The sequence below is a fragment of the Vipera berus genome (assembly GCF_964194415.1).
Source record: "Vipera berus genome assembly, contig: HAP1_SCAFFOLD_220, whole genome shotgun sequence".
In the NCBI taxonomy this organism is placed as follows: Eukaryota; Metazoa; Chordata; class Lepidosauria; order Squamata; family Viperidae; genus Vipera; species Vipera berus.
In genome coordinates this window covers 39,880-53,917 of record NW_027673517.1, presented here as the reverse complement: position 1 = coordinate 53,917, position 14,038 = coordinate 39,880, and the positions used below count along the sequence as shown (strand labels likewise).

Below are 14,038 nucleotides of genomic sequence, written 5' to 3'. Positions count from 1 at the left end.
AGCATGATTGTCTTGTTCTTTTCTAACTTTTTAAAAATTCTTTTAGGAAAGGAAAAAATCAGATTTCATCAATATATGGCTCTCCCTCAAACAAGCTTTTTGAGGTCATTTACAGGTAATATTATAATTTTAGAGAATGGTCATTAAATAGAGTAATTGTATTGTGAGCAACTGATCAATATGATTAACCTTCACATTGTCATTATTTTCTCTATCATATTTTCTTGACCCATCATTTTCACCATATTCAACCTCTCTTTTATGGCAATGGAATCTAGTTATGGCAGATCTAACTGACCAGGCATTTCTGTTGATATACAAAGCACAGGTCTGCAGTTAGAGCACCTTTGCGAATGTGCTTTGTTTCAAGAATATTATAATGTTTTCCACTGAAATGGTAGCACAGTTTCATGTATAACATACAGATTTTTCCAACTCCTGATCAGCATCATTCAAGTAATGCTGTAAAAAGAATTCATTTCATACAAACATAAATAGATATGTAAAACAATAACAACAATAGCATTTTATAAAGTTATATTGAATGATGTTTGTTTTAATTCTAGCTCAAAGGAAGAGTTAGAAACCTTCTCCAATTTAATGAATGAGCTCTGGCCTGTGGTAGGAAGAGAAGTGCTTTCTGCCTTTGACCTGTCCCAGTTCCCACTCATTTACGATCTGGGTGGTAAGTACCACCTGTGCTTTCCCATCTACTTCACATGTTGGGCCAAGAAACCTCCTCCCAAAAGGTAATAAGGACAACAGGTTGTTAAGAGGTTGAGTAGTGTCCCAGATAATCTTACAGACCCTGTTCAAACAACACTTCTGTACTATTTCCTGGATGGGAGGGAGGGAACTGCCAATGAACTTTTCGGCCAACCTCACCACTCTCTGCACCACCTCCCTGTCTGAAGCAGTGATGCTTCCAAACCAGACTGTGATGCTGCATGACAGGATGCTCTCAATTGTCCCCCTGTAGAAAGTGGTCAGAACAGAGGAAGGAAGATGAGCTTTGGTCATATGGATGCAGAAAGTGCAGGTGCTGCTGTGCTCGCTTCACCAGTTTCTCACTGTTGAGCGACCAAGCCAGCCTACTCGTTAGTTTAGGAAACTCAGGAATTTCATGCTGGTAACCATCTCCACCCCTTCATGGATTACTGCCTTGTCATGGCAAAGGGGCTTGCGTAATTCAATGAAGCTATGAGCTATGCTGTGCAGGGCTACCCAAGACGGGCAGGTCATAGCAGAGAGTTCTGACAATACATGATCCACTGGAGAAGGAATGCCCCAACCACCGGTGCTGAAGAGGATGAAATTGTCTGTTTCGATGATGCCTTACAGCACCTTATAGAACTAACACCAAAAAATGATGTCCTTATCATCATGGGGGATTGGAATGCTAAAGTAGGAAGCCAAAAGATAACTGGAATAACAGGCTAGTTAGGCCTTGGAGTACAAAATGAAGCAGGGGACAGGCTGACAGATTTTTGTCAAGAGAATACAATGGTCATAGCAAACACTCTTTTCCAACAACCCAAGAGACGGCTCTACACATGGACATCACCAGATGGTCAACACAGAAATCAGATTGACTATGTGCTCTGCAGTCCAAGATGGAAAAGCTCTATACAGTCACTAAAAACAAGACCAGGAGATGACTGTGGCTCAGACCATGAGCTTCTCGTTGCAAAATTTAGGCTTAAATTGAAGAAAGTAGGGAAAAGCACTAGGTCATTCAGGTATGAACTAAATCATATCCCTGATGAATATACAGTAGAGGTGACAAATACATTTAAGGAATTAGATCTGATAAACAGAGTGCCTGAAGTGCTATGGACAGAGGCTTGCAACATTGTACAAGAGGTAACAACTAAAACCATCCCAAAGAAAAAGAAATGCAAGAAAGCAAAATGGCTGTTTGAGGAAGCTTTGCAAATAGCTGAGGAAAGGAGGGAAGCAAAAGGCAAGCGGGGAAAAAGAAAGATACACCCAATTGAAGGCAGAATTCCAGAGAAAATTTTCTAAGAAAATTGAAGAGATGAAGGGAATTTTTTCATGCAAAAATGGGCATGATAAAGGACCTAAATGGCAGGGACCTAACACAGGCAGAAGAGATTAAGAAGAGGTGGAAAAATTACACAGAAGAACTATACAAGAATGAGCTTAACGTCCCTGATAATCACAATGAGGTGGTCACTGATCTTGAGCCAGACATCCTAGAATGTGAAGTAAAGTGGGCCTTAGGAAAGCTGAGCAACAACAAAATTAGTGGAGGTGACACTATTCCAGCTGAGCTATTCAAAATCTTAAAAGACGACACAGTAAAACTGCTACACTCAATTTACCAGCAAATTTACCAGCAAACTCCACAGTGGCCACAGGATTGGAAAAGATCAGTTTACATTCCAATTCCAAAGAAAGGCAGTGCCAAAGAATGTTCAAACTATCACACCATTGCACTCATTTCATGCTACTAAAGTTATGCTTAAAATCCTACAAGCTAGACTCCAGCAGTATGTGGACCAAGAACTACCAGAAGTATAGGCAGCATTTCGAAGAGGCAGAGGAACTAGAGATCAAATTGCCATCATACGTTGGATCATGGAGAAAGCTAGGGAGTTCCAGAAAAACATCTACTTTTGCTTCATTGACTATGCTAAAGCATTTGATTGTGTGGATCACAACAAACTGTGGCAAGTTTTTAAAGAGATGGGAGTACCAGACCATCTTATTTGTCTCTTGAAAAACCTTTATGTGGGTTAAGAAACAACAGTGAGAACTAGACACGGAGCCACTGATTGGTTCAAAATTGGGAAAGGTGTCCGGCAAGGCTGTATACTGTCGCCCTGCCTATTTAACTTATATGCAGAGCACATCATGAGAAATGCATGGCTAGATGAATCAAAGTTGGAATTAAGATTGCCAGGAGAAATATCAACAACCTAAGATATGCAGATGATACCACTCTAATGGCAGAAAGTGAAGAGGAATTAAAGAGCCTCTTGTTGTGGGTGAAGAAGGAGAGTGCAAAAGTTGGCTTGAAACTTAAAATTAAAAAAACCAAGATCATCGCATCTGGCCCTCTCAATTCCTGGCAAATAGATGGGGAAGAAATGGAGGTAGTGACAGATTTTATTTTCCTGGGCTCCAAGATCATCACAGATGGGGACTGCAGCCAAGAAATTAAAAGGTAGCGATGTGTCAGACACGACTTCGCAACTAACAACAACAAACCATCTCCACAGGTGTATCATTAATGCACAGAGAAGTGTGGCTGTTCCTGCCTTTTGTGAAATCGACAATAATCTCTTTGGTTTTTCCAGTATTTAAAACTAGGCTGTTTTCCTTACACCACTTCACCAACCCCTCAACCTCCTTGCAGTAAGCTTCCACATTGTCATCATGAATAAGGCCCACTTCTGTTGTACCATCTGCGAAATTTACAATATGGTTGGTGGCAAACCTAGCACAACAGTCATGAGTGAACAGGGTCAACAGCAGTGGACCTAGGACGCAGCCCTGAAGATGATGTGGAATTTGGTGCCCTTTGAGATGATGTTCAGTTTTTGTCTCTTTAAACTGCATCAAAAGACATTATTTTTGATCATTGTGAATATTCAGTGCATCCATCCTAAGGAATTCTCATAGCATATGAAAGTTGAGAATCAATTGATTCAGTCTCTGTTCTTTTTCCCTATTAGTATTTGTTTTCGATGATATGAAGCATAGCAAATTTGGAAGATGTTTGTCTTATTTTTGAAATTATTAGATTCCAGTTAATGTCATGTATAGCTTAGAACAATAATAGGCAGTGTAGCTTCAGGGGAAAAAGCTGGACATATACAAAATTTTGTTTTGCAGTTACTTAATTACATTTTGTTCTTTCTTTAAGGAAGCACTGGTGGCTTAGCTAAGGAACTGATTTCACTCTACCCAAAATGTACTGTGACTGCTTTTGACCTTCCTGAAATAGTGGAAGCATCCAAGAACCATTGTTTTCCTTCAGAACAGACCCAGATCACTTTCCATGCAGGTAAAAGATGTGATGCAATCTTCCTTGTGGGTTGAATTCATGTTTTGCTAAGCACAAGAAACTTTCACATAAAGACTGTATTCTGTGTTTTTTAAAAAAGAGAAAACAGATTATTCTGTCAGAATAATCTGGAAGATATGGTACTAAATGAGATTTTACTTATTTTTTGTAGGTGATTTTTTTAAAGATCCTATTCCTGAAGCAGACCTGTACATTTTGGCCAGGACTCTGCATGGCTGGTCAGATGAGAGTTGTTTGCAGCTGTTATGCAAAGTGTACCAGGCCTGCAAACCTGGTAGGTATTCTTTAATCACGAAAAGTTAAATTTGCTAGGGAACTGGCAAAGTTCATACTTGGCTCATGTTTTGGACTGCCCTAAGTCTAGGGTCATTTCAAATTCACTTTTCCTGGGCCTTCAGCTGGCATCTTAGAATAAGTAATTCAGCTGCAGTGCTGAAAAGAAATGTGTTTCTAGAGTGATTCTTGCAGCTATCTTTTCTGTATAACCCAAAGGGCCTATGTTGTGCAGATCAGATTCATTCATATTTTAGTGGCTGTGGTACAAATGAGTAAGACTTCTCATTGTGACCCTGTGACTATTTACTATTTCGTGGCCTCTACTGCCTAGATATATGTTTTAGCAATCTCTCTACACTTGCTGCAAAAATGACTAAGTTGGTAAGTAATATCTTCTTTATAGTGGAAAAATATAATAATAATAACAACCCAGTAAGGCACTACAATGATGTGGTTGTGGGGCTTTATGCTCTCATGAAGATGAGAGCTATGCCAGAAGTTTAACCATATTGGACAGGTCTCATCAGAGGAGTCAGACAAAGGAGGAGTCTCCCATAAGAAATATGGTGAGATGCAAATTACAGAAACCTTTACCAGCTTGGTGGTCGCCAACACTGAGAAACTCTACTATGAAGGAAGATAGGCGGGCATGGAATTTTGCAAGTACACTAGATAGTTGTATAAGAATAAAGGTCATTGGAAGAATATATGAAGGAGGATAAGGAAACACTGAAACTAGTACATCATGAGGGCTTACTGGAGATACCAAAGTGGACTGTAAGAGGGATCAAATACAGGTAGTCCTTGAATTACAACCATTCATTTACTGATAGTTCAAAGTTACAAAGGCACTGGAAAAAGTGACCTTTGACAAATTTTCAACTTTTGACCATTGTGGAATCCCCATGGTCATGTGATTAAAATTTGGGCACTAGGCAGTTGGCATGTATTTATAATAGTTGCACTGCCTGGAGGTCATGTGATCACCATTTGTAACCTTCCTAGCTCATTCTCACAAGCAAACTCAATGGAGAAGCCAGATTTCTTTAATGACAGCATGATTCATTTAACAACTGTAGCGAATCACTTAATAGCTGTGGCAATATATAAGCTAAAACTCATTTAAGAATTGTGTTGCTTAGCAATGGAAATTTTGTGCTCAGTTGTGGTTGTAATTCAAACATTACCTGCAAAGAAATGGTAAGACAAACTATTACACAGCCAGTACACTAAAATATAAACTATCCGGCAAAGCAGATAACAAGACCTGGCAATGGCTAAGAGCAGGAAAATTGAATAAAGAGACAAAGGGGGTAATTCTGGCTGCACAAGACCAAGCTTTAAGAACAAATGAATTCAAAGCCAGAATTGAGAAGATAGCAACAGATAGCAACTGCCAACTCTACAAAAATGCTAAAGAAACAGTGGACCACCTAGTTCAGGGGTAGGCAACCTTGGCTCTTTTATGACTCGTGGACTTCAACTCCCAGAATTCCTGAGCCATGAGTCATAAAAGACCCAAGGTTGCCTACCCCTGACCTAGTTAGTTGCTGCAAGACTATCACACAGACTGAATACAAATAACAGCATGGCAGAGTAGCAACAATGGTGCATTGGAATATGTGCAAGAAATACCATTTGCTACAAGCAAGAACTGACCCCAAATAGACAAAAGTAATGGAAAATGCAAAAGCTAAAGTACTCTGGGACATTAGAATTCCAATAGACAAACACCTGCTACATACCATCCCTGATAAGAAGGCCAAAAATGTATGGATACTGGACCTTGCAGAACCTGCAGATAGCAAAACAGAACAGAAAGACTTGGAGAAAATCACAAAATACAAAGACCAGTAATTAGATGTGGAATGAATGTGGCAAATGAAAGCAAAGAAAATAACAACAATAATAGGCACCTTAGGTACAATCCTAATACCACTGAAGCACCATTTGAACACCATTAGCATTGACAAAATCACCAAATTGCAAAAGGAAATTTTACTTGTAACAATAATAATTTAATGCCATCCAACAACAGGTCCTTGGTGGATAATAGGTGCATAAAAACACTCAATCCAGTCTAACATCTACTGACTGTGTAGCCAAACACCACAAACATAATTGGATATCATTAAGGATGTACAAGTTAAAAATCTGATTTGTAAAGAATACATCCAAAGAATGAGAAAATTGCTAATGACAATATTGAAAGGTGGAAACACCATCAAAACTAGCCCATATACTGCTGGAATTTTGACTGGACAGATGGTTGGCAGTATGGTGGGTTGAATCCCGAGTGCCGTGTAACAGAGTGAGCGCCTGTTACTCGTCCCAGCTTCTGCCAACCTAGCAGTTCGAAAGAACGTAAAAATGCAAGTAGAAAAATAGGGACCACTACGGTGGGAAGGTAGCAGCGTTCCGTGCGCCTTTGGCATCTAGTCATGCTGGCCACATGACCACAGAGATGTCCTTGGACAAGCGCTGGCTCTTCGGCTTTGAAACAGAGATGAGCACTGGCCCCTAGAGTTGCAAACAACTAGCACGTATGTGCGGGGGAACCTTTACCTTTACCTAAGCTGAACTGGACAATTTGAACTGAAAAACAATAAAACTGATGACTATTTACTATGCCTTATGACCCCATAATAATATTGATCGATTATACGTCAAATCAAACAAACTGTCGAAGAAGTAGAGTATGCATTGGCTGAGTATATATAAAATAACCAAAAACAAAACATGAATTTTGATATATTATATTTTGATGTAATATTTGGGGGAGTGATGGTTCAGTTGTTAAAGATGCTGAGCTTGTTACCTGGAAAGCTGACAGCCAGAGTTTGAGATCTGAATGCCACACGATGGGATGAGCTCCTGATACTTGCCCCAGCTGCTGCCAACCCAGCAGTTCAAAAGCATTCAAATGCAAGTAGATAAATAAGTGGGAATGTAACCTTTATGATATGATATGATATGATATGATATGATATGATATGATATGATATGATATGATATGAGATGAGATGAGATGAGATGATGATATGATATGATATGATATGATATGATATGATATGATATGATATGATATGATGAAATGCCACACAATGGGATGAGCTCCTGCTACTTGCCCCAGTTCCTGCCAACCCAGCAGTTCAAAAGCATTCAAATGCAAATAAATAGGTACGACTTCAGTGGGAATGTGACAGCTTTCTGTACACCTAAGCATATACTGTAGTCACAGTGGCCATATGACCACTGTGACCATCTTTGGACAAGGCTGGCTTCCTTGGGTAAGAAACAGATGTGAGCACCACCCCTAGAGTCAGACACAACTGGACAGGGGAAACCTTTATGGTATGATACGATATGATATGATATGATATGATACGATACGATACGATACGATACGATACGATACGATACGATACGATATGATATAATGAAATACAGAATTTTGGCAAGGAAAATCATTAATGGTCAATTTCTACAGAAGATTGAGAGGAAAGCCTTGGAGAATAATTAAAATATCTCCAAATTAACAAAATTTCCAAGAACAACAACAAATTGGTTTGTATTGACCATTGGCAGGAATAAATATGACACGTTTGAAAGAAGGATTCATAACGCAAAATTGGGGCATTTTCAAAATATTATGTAATATTCATTGGGATGTGAAATAAATAACAATATTTTCTCACCTCTAAATCATTGAAATATATTTTGAAACAGGTGGCGGTGTCTTAATAGTGGAAATGCTTCTCGATGAAGACAGGAGAGGGCCTTTAACTGCCCACTTCTACTCCTTGATAATGATGCTCTTTACTGAAGGGAGAGAACGGTCAGCAACTGAGTTTAATGTGCTCCTCCGCAAAGCTGGTTTCCAAGAAGTTGAGTTAAAGAAAGGAAGCCTCTTTCATATTATTTTAGGAAGAAAATGATGTTGCCCCTGATTCCTTTCTGCTGAATGTTTAAGAGGAAATTTTAGTAATTGAAAGATTTGATTTGTTAATTACAGGCACTGTTATATTCTATTCTTCTTCCAGAGTCCACAGATTACATAGCTGATCCTTTTCTTATCACAAAATGTTTCACTATAACTAGGGATCCCCAATCATGGCTGCAAAAATCCTGAAATCCAATTCTGGGCAATAAAGAGAGGAAATTCTTATCATATGATGAAAATTAATCTCCTTATAGATCTTTAGTTCTTCCCATGCCGAGATACAAAGACAATCTTCTTACACACATTAAACAAACAACAGAGTATTAGAGAAAATCTGAAAGGTCTGGATCAGGACTCTAGCCCGCACATATTGCTTTGCTAATTCAATATTTTTAGCCCCTCTAAAAAGCAATTAAGCTCTAGAAATTCTGCAACACAAAGAATGCAATAGCTGCTAACAAGGTAAATAAAAAATGCAAGCCTAGCCACAAGGAAATTAACAATTAATGCTGGGAACTCAAGGTTTTTAGATAATGGCCATGGTGAAATAACTTCAGAAACATTCTTTCTACCCCTAGTTATGTATTTCAATATATCTCTATTAACCCAGTCAGTAATATAACCTCATTAATGCTGTATCCTATTAATAGTAATTAATTTTAAAGACGGCTTATAATTTCACCACTGTTTCAGCTTTTCTATTTTCTATCACTGTCAATAAACTAATTTTCATATTGTGACAGTGTTTGAATTGTGCCCTGGTCTCTGTTCAAATACACTATACCCCTAAGATATTCTCATAAAAGAGCTATTCCATAAACAAATCTCATCCACAATATTCCAGTTCTCCAGATACAGCAGTGAAGTTCACAAACTCTATGGCTTTGTTATGAGACTATTTATTCTCATTCTTTGCTTTCTGATCATAACCAGGTAGCAAATCAGAAAAAGATAAATACAATTCGATCTGCCTTGAGCTGGATTCTAGCCTTATGCCACATCATATGAATTTAATCCTGCCAACTGATTTTTCCATTATTTGGGGCACTTTCCAGCCTATAGACTTGAGGGTGTTCCAGTCCCAGATACCTTATTTCTGGGGGAAAGGATCAAAATGATACCTTTACAGCTTTATATAACAGCTGAATGATAGGGATTTAAAGCTATTAAAAGTGACCAGAATGTATAATATAAAGAACTTGCTTTGATCATTTTAATAGACAAAGTACATCAGAAACTGGGGTCCTTGACTGAACCACATCAAGAGAGACCACAGTGCGATATTTGCTAAATATAGCTGTGGGGCATATAGCAATAACTCATGCCTTTTAGCTCTTGATGACCTTGGTGGACCTTCTCACATACCGAGTTGCAAGAATATGGATCTCATCTGTTTGGCACAAGATGACTGTCAGAATCCATTTATATCACATTCATAAATGTATGTTTAAAACATTATTCCCCCCCTTTATGGATTCTGCCATCTCCCGAGGAAGGAGGAGCATATGTGGATTCAGCCTGCCTTAGGTTCTTTCAAAGACCAAAGGAACCTTTTGAACTGGGGGGAACAAAAGGGAGGGTTAGAGAAGAAGGTATCTGGCTTGTGTTTTCTTTTAATTCTGGAGAGGAAGAAGGCAATAACCATAAAGATTCGAAGTTCCTTTTTTCCCCATGAAAGGGATGACACAAAGTAGAAGGATGGGGGCTGACCAAATGGGGTTGAGGGAAGGGGGGTTGAACTGGGTACCCTTTATAAAATTTCAATTTGTAAAACTATACTAAGTCCTGTCTTGTATTCCCACAACCAAGCATGTCCTAGTAAAGATTCCTCTTGGACTAGAACTGACTCCAAGAGGTTTTGTCTTCCTAAGACGTGGATTGGGGTGGGTCCTGACAATGACTATTGTTCCCAGGTTTGTTTCCCTCTAATGAGGACATACAAAGGATGGGATATGATCAGGTGAAAAGGTCTTTGAAAAAGAGAATCCTTGACACAGAGCAGTAGCAAGGTATTAGCTTAGCCCCAAAGCAATCTTTTATGACCAATCTATTGTCAGTCTTTAACAAACTATCCATATGACAAATGTACATTAGCTAGAGTCAACACACTCCCTTTAGAAGTCATTGATGGTAAATAAGAAAAAACCAATTGGCAGTCAAATGGCCATGCTGAAAATTCTTTAATTTCACAACATATAGACAGATTTAACCATAGTTTCAATTGGGAAACTGGGACAATCCTAGACCAGGCCAAATCCAAAAATGCCATGGAATTTCTAGAAGCCTGGCTCTCTGAAAAATCAGCCATGAATAGACACATAGACATTAACAATATTGATAAGACTATGCCAAAGAGACAATCAACCAGCCCCAAAGAGAAAAAGACTCCAGCACCTCTCCACCAGTTATCAGCACTCAAATCATCATAGATAAAACTCCAAGGTCAACTTCAGACCAACAGTCAAGTAAGCAATAACCCAATCAAGAAACTGCCAAAGAGCCATTAGTAAACAGTCCAATTAAAGAACCTAAGACTGTCCCCACCTACACAGACAAGCAAGACAACAGAATATAAACTGACAGCAATAGCACTCCTTACTAGCACTGATTATGTTACTTAGTTAGGGTAATGAAACATCTGCAAGAAAACAAGCAAGCTCAGAGAGCACCAAGGGCCCCTTCAAGAAAATATTCTCTGTCACAAATGACTTTCTCCCTGTGACTCTCATGCTGTAGAGGTTGTGCAGCATGTCCTGTTGCTGTCAACACTGCTAACGTCGGATGTTTTTGCATTGACAATAGATGGAAATGTAGCCATTTTTTACCGTTTGCTTTTAGAGTTAGATGATGTTGGGAGGGGGGGATGTGAACGAGACTCCAGCTAGACATAACAACATTAAACCTAGCATGAGAAACAAGGTTGTTGAAACCAGAGCTGATAAAGAATTGGCGAGCTGGAGAACTGGAGAGGAAGCCTGTGCTTCAAGCTAATTGGGGAATATGATTTATGACTGTTAATTGGAGGAGGGACTTGTGCTTTGATACTATGTGCTAAGGGGAGGGGAATTTAATTTTTGGCTTCAATTATGTTAATGCTGATGTTATGCTACTCAAAATAAAGACTCTTTAAGGTAAAACCATGACAGTTGCATTGTAAATTCTTCAACTCTCACTAATTTGTGTTCTGGGAAGAGGAATAAAGTCACATCAGCCTCTGAGGAATCTTCTAATGAAGGTAGTGTTTCAGGGTCCAAACAGGCAATACAAGAAAATATAACCTAATAGCATAGAATAAGACGGAAATCAAGGAATACCCCCGAATACTGAAGAATATAACATTACACAAGACAGAAATCAACACATATTCACGAATAAGACAAAAAAGAAGAAGACCTTACAGCCCTTCTGCCAGGGGGAAAAGGAAAGCTCTGCTTCAGTGGCAAGAAGATAATGGGAGGGCAGTTGAAGGCATTCATGTGGAATGAGATTTGCAAGGTATGGGGATAAAAAGAAGGGACCCATTCCTAAAAGGAAAAGTTGGACATGGGTAGAGTGGTTTATACAGGAAATATCTAGTGAAACTTTCCTTTCTTTCATGAATGAGAAGGGCAGGGAGCAAGAGAAGACCCAAACAAGTTTTGCAATAACTATAGTAAAGACTGGGTACCAAGTAGCTCCCATTGACAACCACAGTAATTTAGACTGTGGGATGTCTGAAGTTAGCTTAAGCAACAATCAGGAGCACTATCAGAGACAAGAAGTTAAGGTGGCAGGGCAGATAATTTTTTATCCAGCTGGAGGAAGGCCCTTAAGCAAGGAAATGAAATCTGGTGGCCTATGCTCAGCTAATTTATGTGCATTAAATACAGACCAAGCCAAAAAGTTAATTACACAATGCATCCTAGATATTGTATATGATATCTACATCAGTTACTCAGTTACCTAGTTTCTATAGGACTCCAACAGTAACATTCTTCCATAAGTTATAGGCAATTTCCTATAATGTTTCACACCTGTTCTCTTGTAACTTGGAAGGGATTGAAACAATTACATATGTAATTTTATGTAACAGGATGCTTTAATGCTTTTATATTGAAGGGATTTTGGAGGTCTTCTAGCCGAAACCCCTGCACAAGCAGGAAACATTATACCATTGGAGCCCCAAGCTATTTGGCAGAGGCAGTTTTTAAGGCTCTTACAAAATGTCAGTATTTTAAAAGTCTGTAAAAATGTGGAAGGAACTAGGATGTATGTTCAGAAGCAATAGCAACAAAAAACAAATCCATAATTATCTGAGAATTCCCTTTTTATAATTTTTAATAAAACTTTTAAACAAGAAGATAAAAGCTATTACAAACTACTATAAGGTAAGAATACAAAAGGGAAAGAAAAAAGTACAAGAAAAAAAAGTTAAAGAAAAATAGAAACAAAGAAAAAATATAAAGAAGTGGTTTTACACTTTTCACACCAGTTACATGAACAAATATATCTTAACCTCTCTCTTTAAAATTACAGAATAATATTCGTCATTCTGTTTCTGTTATCTATTCTATCTAATCATGAAAAGTCACAAGTTCATTTTTTTCATGCAAAATGTTTTATCACAGACTTCCAGTCAGCAATAAATGAAGATAATCTCTTTTCTCTGATCAGAGAAGTTAAGTTATCCATTTCAGCAAAATCTATCAACTTTCAGTTTCCATGTCCCTCCTTCATTTTTAACTCTAATGTCGCAACAAAATATTGCTATATCTAATATTGCATCTAAGTCTTGAGGCTTCTTTCCATTTGCTAAACGATGGTTGAATTAGTTCCAAACAACTTTTAATATTTAATTTACATTTCAAGAAAAGCAGAGCAAACATCAGCAAGACCTTGGGATTGTGTGGTTGCTCTTCTTAGACCACTCTTGTCCTGGTTGTCACAATTGTTTTTTCAGTCTTGCAGGAATTATATGGGAGCTATTTTTAGAAATGGATCCACTTTCTAAAACTTAGCTCTCCCTTTTCTGCAGCCAGCTCCAAAAATGTGTGCCAGGCAGGGTTGTAGCACAGTATGAGGCCAGGTAATATTTATATATATATATAAATCCACTAGGAATGGTAAAATGACCCTTTCTGTTGCCAGAGATTTCCTAGATAAATTTGAAATACCTTTATACATTCTGGATAATTTTCCTGGAGTCATATATCAATGGTGCATCATGTTGTAGAAATAATTCACTGATGGCCCACAAAGCAAGCTTGCACATGTTTTATCTGAAATCTTTTGGTCACATTAATTAGCATCTGTTCTTGAAGCGAGATACAGATCAGGTCTGTGAAAGATTGCATAACCACCCTTCTCTCTATAATTTTTTTTAATGCTTTCTATCTTGGAATTAATGGCACAGTTTTAGTAGTCGTTGTTTCAATTGTGCATATCTTCAGTCTACCACCTGTGATGGGCTAAGCATGGGCCTGTTAATACTGGATTCCATGGAAGAACTAAAGTCCATTTGGAAAAGAGCAAAACCCACTTAAGTAATCCCAGCCAAACAGACATACCATAGTACTATTAAGAAGGGAAAACAAGCAGCACTAGTTGAGAGCAGTAATGGAGATGGCAGCAAACATAAATGTAAGCAGCCACTCCCTTTCCCAACCCAGGGGTCACAGCCCTGGAAGGAAACATCAACCCATCTCTAGAAACTTCAAGGGAGTGGCAGTTCCCCCCACCCTCCAAAAAGGGAACAGCCAGCAATAGCCAGCAATTGGGGAATGGCA

The 14,038-nt window shown here is 38.5% G+C and overlaps 1 protein-coding gene across 1 annotated transcript; it reads left to right on the top strand.

Moving 5' to 3' along the window:
• Positions 1-46: 46 nt before the first annotated feature.
• Positions 47-8,937, top strand: LOC308679339 (acetylserotonin O-methyltransferase-like; the record flags this gene model as incomplete). Its single annotated transcript, XM_081346947.1, has 5 exons — positions 47-115; positions 567-689; positions 3,897-4,033; positions 4,206-4,328; positions 8,060-8,937. Coding segments are annotated over 5 exons (661 nt in total), but the record flags the coding sequence as incomplete, so codon positions are not given.
• Between the last annotated feature and the right edge of the window lie 5,101 nt (positions 8,938-14,038).